At 37.5% G+C, this 9279-nt stretch overlaps 1 protein-coding gene across 1 annotated transcript in view; it reads right to left on the bottom strand.

Annotated features, from left to right (window-relative positions):
* Positions 1-2554: 2554 nt before the first annotated feature.
* Positions 2555-9279, bottom strand: part of LOC148481207 (vomeronasal type-2 receptor 26-like) — a 197273-nt gene continuing 190548 nt past the window's right edge. The window contains exon 7 of the mRNA XM_088453819.1: positions 2555-3492. Within this exon, the coding sequence (XP_088309945.1) occupies positions 2555-3492 (938 nt within the window). The remainder of the gene's footprint in view (positions 3493-9279) is intronic.

The raw sequence follows: 9279 nt of genomic DNA, 5'->3' as shown, positions 1-9279 counted from the left end.
GATTTTCAGGATATGTATATAAGGTGTTAATTAAACAAATTAATTTAATGTATGTACACAACTTTTGTTTAAGCCACAAAAATATTACAAATATTGTATACAATTGCCTGCAGGCTTTGTGTATAAGTGTTTATAAAACATAAATGTATTCTGTGTTTAGATTTGGGTCCCATTCCCAAGATATTCATTATGGTCTGCATATATTCCAAAATGCAGAATATTCCTATATCCAAATACCCCTGGTCCCAAGCATTTTGGTTATGGGAAACTCAATCTGTATAGAGAATGCATGCCAGGTATTTACTTCTAAATGTGGTGCCATAGGACATTCAATGAGGGCTTATAGCATGTCCCCCTATTTATGGAGAAAGGTCTCTGCATCTGCTGTTAACCCCATTGTCCCCAAGGAAAGACCACTAGGGTTAATGAGAATACAGAATACAATAGTTGAAAGTGATGGTTGCTTGTGGTATGTGGATAAAATGCACTTGAATTATCCAGAAGTAGTACCAATAATATATTTGTAAGTAGTATCTTTGTAAGTAGGCAAAAATATACAATCAATCAAAACTTTCATTAGATTTTAATGGATATTCATTGTGGGGTCCCCTATGTAATAACGTAAAACATTTCCAGCCCTAGTCAGCCCAGAACTGAAATCCTAGAAAAGTGGGAACCCCAAAAATCAAATGGGGTCCCTTCTCCTGAGGATCAACTAGCCCTGGACTAAACATAAAGGGTTCTTACCCACACCACTGTTGTTCCATAGGGGAGAATTTTTTGTTGATTCTTCTATACCCTTGACCACATGTTGAAGAAGTATGGGTTGCAACAGCTGCAGAACGTGGGGTAAGTTTACTAAAGTGAGAGTTTTTACAAGTGGAGATGTTGCCCATTGCAACTAATTAGATTCTAACTTTTATCCTCTAGAATGTGCTAATTAAATGTTAGGTAGAATCTGATTGGTTGCGATAAGCAACATCTCCACTTCTAAAAACTCTCACTTTAGTAAATATACCCTCTAGTATTGGGTTGCTGCTCCTCTTCTATTGACTGATTCTTAATTGGTTTTATTTTTATACCAGTACAGGAGAAAAGCTACTGTTGTTCAACTTAGCTGCTACCACAAAGGTACTGTTTCCTTTACCATGCAGTTTTATTAAAATAATAGATATCTTGTTTTTTGACACCAGCAAATATTATTTTTTTTTATTTAGAATTTTTGGGGTACAGATGATGGTGGGATTTATTTATTTATGCATCAGGAGCAGAAAAGGTCAGCTATGTGAAATTGTTTTGGGGTGCATATGATAGGTGGATACCACCACACACAGTAGCTGACATTGTAAAATTCACATTGCAATTTAAAAAAAAATCCCATAAAAAAACACTGGCTTTTTTTTATGCACCAGGAAAAGAACATGTCTCTTTTGTGAGAATTGTTTTGGGTTGCAGATCATGGGAAATACCACTGCACATAGCATCTGCCAATGGAACATTATTTAAATTCCTTTACAAAAACAATGACAATTTTTTTTATGCATCAGGAACAAAACAAGTCATCTTTGTGAGTATTTTTTTTGGGTGCAGATAATGAGGGAATACCATAGCACACAAAATAGTAATATATGTTGTGTTAATTGTCACAACATTCACTTCATTAGAAAAGACTGTAGATTTATTTTTTACACAACAGGAAAAAAAATAATTTTTTTGCAATTTTTTAATAATAAGAAAAAACAAAAAGGTCTGTCTATTTGTGGTGGACCTCAGACACAGCAGAATATTTTTGGATGTATAATCTTGAAATCAACACTGTATCTGCCCTCATACTCTAGTGACAAAAAATATATTGCAGTGATATATTCCTTAAGGAAAAAAAAGTGCAAGTTCACTTTAACAATCAAAAGCACCACACCGCATAGCCAGTTTGTTTGCACTGTATGAGTGTGCACTGTGTGTGATAAACATACAGACATACAGTACACTAACAATGATGCCTGCAGTGAGTTTTCCCACACATCTACCTACTCTCAACTACAACTATTTCTGCACTGATTGCATCCTAAATGGTGTTTCTGTACTGGGACTCGGATTCACTCTGAAGCCATATGTTCGGATTTGATAATTTGTTGTGAAAAGCAAATCACTCATCTCTAGCAAAAATGTTCCATTTTAATGTGGGTGAATCATGTCAAATTTTCATATTTTGAAGAAATTGTATTTTATTTATTGTCAGTTTATTAATTTATACATTTACTCAGTGAAGATATACTGTATATGTCATAACGTTTACATTCCTAAGTCATATGTAAGTGTAATATTCAGGTGCATTATTCATCATTATTATCAGTTTGGAAAACATTAGGAAATAGCACATATTACATTTATAACAACACACTGTACTTGCATAAAAACCACAAACAAGTAATTAACAGAATCCATTGGAAGAATGATGCAAATATAGTGACTTCTACATATTTTTTTATATAAGTACATAAAGTATAGTATAATTATTCAAATAAAATCTTAATTAATAAACTAATAAAGGATATCAGGTCATATTATAAGAAATTGTTTTTTTTCCCAAGCACACAAGTTCAAGTTTTTTTCTGTCCTTTTCAGGTCTCATCAGGATATTGTAGCATTTAGGGAAAAATATACAGCCTAGTATCCCAATGCATGAGGCTAATATAGCAAACACCTCTACAGTGACCATATGTTTCCCATTACTACTCAGATAGGCTGGGATGGCGCAGACCCACACACTGCAGAACACCAGCATGCTGAATGTGATGTATTTGGCCTCATTATAGATGTCAGGTAATGTCCTCACCATGAAAGCCAGAACAAAGCTCACAGCTGCCAGGAATCCCATGTATCCCAACATGAAATAAAAGGCCAACACCGAACCCTCATTACATTGGATGATGATTGTCCCAGGATATGTGTCCATGTTAAACTCCTGAAATGGAGGAGAAACTGACAACCAGATAACACCATTCAGGACCTGGACTGATGAGCAGATCAGCACTAAAGCATTTGGTAATTTTACTCCCAGCCATTTTCTCCAGTAACTTCCGGGTCTTGTAGCCTTAAAAGCAATGCAAACTGTGATAGTCTTGGCCAGGACAGAGGACACCACTATAGTAAATATGATTCCAAAGTAGATTTGGCGCAGCATGCAGGTTATATCCACTGGGCGACCAAGGAAAATAAATACACAGAGTAAACTCAACATAAGAGAGATGAGCAGAATAAAGCTGAGGTTCCTATTATTAGCTCTGACAATTGGTTTGTTCTGATATGACAAGAATAGTCCAATTATGAAGACAATTATCACAGAAAATAATAGCGATGTGACAGAGAACACTGAGGTTATAGGATCCACTTCATATGATAGAAACTCCTGAGCCTTGGCAATGCATTTGTTCTTTGTGTCACTAGGCCATTCAGTATCAGCGCATTTCACACAACTTTCATTATCTGTGGAAAAATGTGACATTATTACATATTGTACAGTAATGATATTCTCATTGTCCCTATATCTCACTTTATCTTACTTTCTCTTCATCACTCCCTAACTTGGGTAGTGAACATGTTCAACTAGAGGAAAATGGTAAGTGCTTTGTTAAAAAACTATCTATAAGATCCATCTGATTTTATAAATTGAATATATGAATATATGTTACCTTTTTATGAAATAGTTATTTATACCTTTTAATTCATTCCATCTACCTCAGTATATTTATCGGGCCTGATTTGGAGAAGTACACTATGCTGATGTTTTCACAGTTGTACAACTATCATCAATCTGCACAATGCATCTGAGTCGCACTGCAAATGTGTTAAATTACATTATTGTAATTGATTGCAGCATCTTTTTACCCGCAGTGTGATTGAGAGACAGGGACTGTTTGGGGAGGTAACAGGGAGTAGAAGCAAAAAAGCAGGCATGTTGTGGCTGTTATTGTTGTGTGTCACACCCTGGCATCAGGTGTCTCACATGTATATTGAGGCTAGGTGTATAAGGACAGACCTATATAGTATATTCTGCTTTTATTCTGACACAATAGGACACTTCACATATAACTAATTATTTTTGGGCCAATAGTAATAAATGTTCTTTCAATACCAAAATGGCAGTGCCCATTGTGTTTACATGTATTCCATGATAATGGGCACCTTAAATGGCTACAATACTTGAATTTATATAATAATAATAATAATAATAATAATAATAATAATAATAATAATAATGTACCACTTTTAACCCATAAGGATTCAAAGTGCTTGATATTTGCATTTAAAAAACATATGTGAGAGAATTCTTGATTAGAGGTGTTTTCAACTGTGAGGAAGCCTAATGCATAGAGTTGGAGTGCAAAGGTGAACCCTCAAATTAATGAGGGAGAATCAAGCTGCTTCAGGTACCTTGGACCCTGGTCATGTAGGACTTTCAAAAGGCTAATGATTTTCCTACAGACAATAGGATTAAGTAAATCAAGACTCATCTATAGTGTGGATTTCCATTATATCTTTTCTTTGGGAATATTAAAGAAAGCTAATTCAGTTATACTATGAGTGTATATAAAGTTAGTGCAAAGCCATAGCACTTAACCCTTTTACACATAATGCAGAACATACTATGATATATAAAATGGATAATGGAACTTAAGACTTTAACCCCGCACGGACTCAATCTAGACAATTAAATAAAAGCTATCATAACAGGTTAAGCATTAATTCCAACCCATTAATGTCATCATCCCTGACTCTAAACATGTATATTATATGATACCCATTAATCCAACATGGAGCACTTATAAACTGATCATATTCCATATATACCCATTAATGAGCAAATATACACTGACTGTATTTTGTGTATAGTCAGTGTATTTTTATTTTCCTCTGATTTGATCTACTAGGGTGGATACACTTGCATTATGAACCTTCATCTGAGTACATGGAGGCATGACATCTAACGGGAAGATTTACTGGTTAGAATCAGCATGATCAGCCTATCTGTAGCACTATGCATCTTCAAGATTATAGACAGATACCCCAATAGTGCAGTGTGACATCTGCCTTTTTCCATCCCATACTTCCCTCCTTCCCCCCCTCCCCTTGTCTCTGTTTTCATGCAGAGTATGGATATTAGATAAAATACTGATCAGCTTAATTTAAGTACAATGGAGCATACTAATTTTCTTCTCTCTCTCTCTCTCTCTCTCTCTAATACAGCCATACGACATCAGTATGTCCAGCTCCAGTAGTACAGTTTATCCAACTGTACAGTATCAACTGTTATATTCATTTATTGTTTTATCCAGTTGTGATCAATATCCATGGATATGTCTTCATATGACATACCATATCATTTAATTAATTTCTAATACTCATTATACTACTCCTATCGATTAAACATGTTCAAAAGTAGGACTGTCCACAATTTATTATCCCATCATGACCAGCACAGTTCACCAGATTCCCCCCTTTTTACTCTTTAAGGATGGATTTCTTTTTAAGGATGGATACTTCTTCATCCCCCTCCACTTTTTTTCTCCTTTCCATTATCACGTCCAGTAACTATGGCAACAACTTGTTTATGCAGTGACATGGGCCCGCATCACAGACTAAGCCCACCCAACGTACTTAAAATTCCACCTCCAAGATGGCGTCGATCACTACTCCCTAAGGAAGGCTGTTGTTAAGCCGACACGCATGTAGTAACCACTACACACTCCTGCCACCACCATGCACCCATGCCCCCCCTCTGCCTGCCCAAGTCTCCTCATCCTCTGGCGAGTAGAGTGCACAGCAGTCCGGAGCTGGCAATTTCCTATACAGCCTGCGACCTCTCGCGAGATCATGGCACTGCATGGGATTTGGCATCCGGACACTGTGGGAACCAAGCCTGTAACTGCATTAGCAGCAGTTACCGGAATACGGCCCTACCATCGGCAGTGACAAAGAGGGAGTGGGGACCGACAGGACAGAAGCAGGAACAACTCCACAATCATCACAAGGTGAGGACTCACCAGGATTTTAACTATTACCAGACTACCTACAGACCACTGTTTTGGTCTGACTGACCTTACATTCCTGAACTTTGACTTTCTTTTTACTGACTTTGTTTTGATTTGTTAGGTACAGCGGGGTGTGGGACACCCTCCCTCTGTTACCCTATACTTGCCAGTTACTGAACGGCTCATTAACCACTAACCATCCATTTTCAGTATTGGTTTTCATTTCATTTATATTAAATCCAATACACTATTCCCCATCCCCCCATACTGTGCTTGTCTGTTTACACTCATCACATCTTGTGATTAACAGTACCTATAAATAAATGTAATTCATGACAGGACTATTAGAGTGTCTCAGACTCAATCATTAATAAACGCTGTCATTTGTACACCATCTACAGAGCACAGTCCCTCCCTTGACACATGTGTGAGTTCACACATGGGTCATTCCTATTTCTAATTCAGTTATACATCATTTACAACTATGAGTGTATATAAAGTTAGTACAGAGCCATAGCACTTAACCCTTTTACACATAATGCAGTACTTACTATGACATATTTATTTTCTATTGACCCATTCAGAGACACCAATTAACACTTCACAAAACTGATCACATGACAAGATTTAGGAAAGTGCCAATACCACAACTTTTTTAATTTAAACTTTTAGGAGCTATTTGGTTGAGATAATTTTTCCTATCTGCAAATCCACTGGTCCACTATCATTCTGTTTGGCGCAAGTCAGCAACCACACTGTCAGGAATGTGATCACCAGGTCCCGATGCAAAGTCCGCCCATTGGCATTACATGCCTCTGGCCTTTGGTTCACTGTTGCTGAGCATGGCTCTCATCACTTTCAAACTGTCACTCCTGTGCTGACTGATACTCCTCGTGCAGTAATGCATCATGCCATCAGCGAGGATGCTGGTTCATGGGCGCGGCCATCTTGCTTCTGCAATGTGATGTTTGTTAATTTAATTAGATCTAGCTCTCAGGTCTGCTGGGAAGCAGTCACCAAACATTGACAGGCACTGCCTATATAAACTCTTCATGGACGTTCATTCAGTGCCTGGACAACATTTTCTCAAGTCCTAGTATTTGGCTCCTGATAGCTTCAAGTCTTGGACTTTTTAAGTATCTTCATGTTCTACTCCTTTGTCTAAAGACGCTACTTTGGGTAAAATCTGGAACACCAAAAGATGTTACTTTGGGTACAAACCTGGAACACCGAAAGATGCTACTTTGGGTACAAGCCTGAAGCACCCAAAGATGCTACTCTGGGTACCAAACTGGAGCACCTAAAGATGTACACCTGCAAATTCCATCCATATCTCTGTGATGCATCTCAGTGTACTACACCCAGAGTTTGAAACACCTTTGTGTACTTAAAATACCCACACTCATCACAATTCAAAGTCTTCACAGTCTAGCTGGATACACTTCTCCACCTTTGACTTAGGTTTCCCGTCTCGTATTGCTGGGTGAACCCCAGTGAACATGACTCAGGATTCCTGTATTTGTATAGTTAGGATAATTCAGTGTCATCTGACTAGTGTCATGCTTGTCGTGGAGTTTATACACTAGCACCAGTCATCCTGCTCAAAGTACGCTGTTATGGTCTATCCTCAGATTCTCAGAACTCATGTGCTAAAGTTATTTCCTTTAGTTCTGCTTCTATTCATCATACTAACCAGTTCCCTGTTTCTCAATAAAACCCCATATTCTTTACCATCAACTTGGGTATAACCTTATTTCTTCTATGTGGAAAAGCTAGCTGAAACCTCCTCAGCTTCTACTACCACAGTCCCAGCCTGCACAGTCTGATTCATCACAGGAGGCCAACTCTCCTAGAGTCGTGACACACACAAAACTACATCATGATTCAAAAGCAAAAGCAAACTTTATTTTTCTGTTTGTCTGCTATGTTTGTTGGTGAGTTCTCAATGAGTTTTGTGTGGTATTTGGTTTCTAGGCTCTTTGGGGCACTATCTTTCTTGCTGCTGTGTCTATACATTGGTTGTGTGGTTTATTCTGGCATTGTTTTATTTTCATTTGGGTGTGGTCACTGATGAGGTTGTGCTAATTGGTTGTCGGTGTTGGGCGATGGGTGTATGGCTTTTTTGTACTTTCAAGGTGAGGTAGATTCCTAGTTGTTGTGGATCTGTTGGCTTTTTACTGTATTATTTGAATAATCTGAGTGGTAACATTGAGGTGGACTATCTAGTACAGATGTGCGATATGTTTTCTTGAAATATAAACAGACCGAAACTTAAGGGTTCCATGTCAAATTGAGTCTCAGTTTAAAATAATTTTGGGGTTCCAAGTTGAACCAAGTCCCTGTTCAGTTCTGATATCAGTTCAGAAGTCAGATTTAAAACTGACCTCAGGTTTTGGATTACAAGTATACAGGTCCAAATAACATGATTTTAATTGATTTTTATAGATCTTAAAGAAATTCAAAATCAAACCAAAACCAAATCCAAATCAAACACTTGAAGGTGATTTTTACCAAAACAAAACTCAATGAGGAATTAGAACCAAAACCAAAACATGGGAGACCTCACACTTCTCTACTATTTAGGCTATGGTCTATGGCCAGTGTGGCCTGAGGGATTTTGTTGGTATGGCAGATGTTGGCCTCTTCTTGTACTTTTGTGGCTGACATTGCTCCAGGGTGAGTTTTAAGAGCTGAGAGCTTTTGAGCTGATTTTACTGGTGCAAAATCAGTTGGGCACTTTGTTCTCTGTGTTGCATTTTTGGATTTTGGTCGTGTGGTTAGGTAATGTTCTTGTTTGTGTGTTTTGTTTCTTATTTTTATGTCATGCAGTATGCTATTATCATTGTGAGCTGGTCTCAAAGGAATTATAATCAGAAGATATACAGTATGTGATGCAGGTTGTGATTGCAAATCAACTGATGGAGGATTGGTTGTGTCACAACCCTAGAGGGAACTTCTTGTGAATGGGAGATATCCCTTTGCAACTCTGGCTGTTCCATGTGTCTTGTGATCACTAGGTAATGCAGCTATTGGGTGAAGGGTTTTGTACAACTGTGTCCTCATACAATTAACATCTAAACATCATATAATACAACACTCCCTGAGAGGTGCATAATAAAATTTTTCTTAAAATGTAGCATTTTATTTGCATCACAGATACAGCAAAACACCACTCTAAGGGGTATATTATTACAGCTTGGGCTTTTAGAAGTGGAGATGTTACCCATAACAACCAATTAGATTATAG

This window comes from Taudactylus pleione, unplaced genomic scaffold, assembly GCF_031769625.1.
Source record: "Taudactylus pleione unplaced genomic scaffold, aTauple2 ptg000592l, whole genome shotgun sequence".
Taxonomy (NCBI): domain Eukaryota; kingdom Metazoa; phylum Chordata; class Amphibia; order Anura; family Myobatrachidae; genus Taudactylus; species Taudactylus pleione.
Note: the sequence above shows the minus strand (reverse complement) of the source record. Positions and strands in the feature narration are given on the sequence as shown.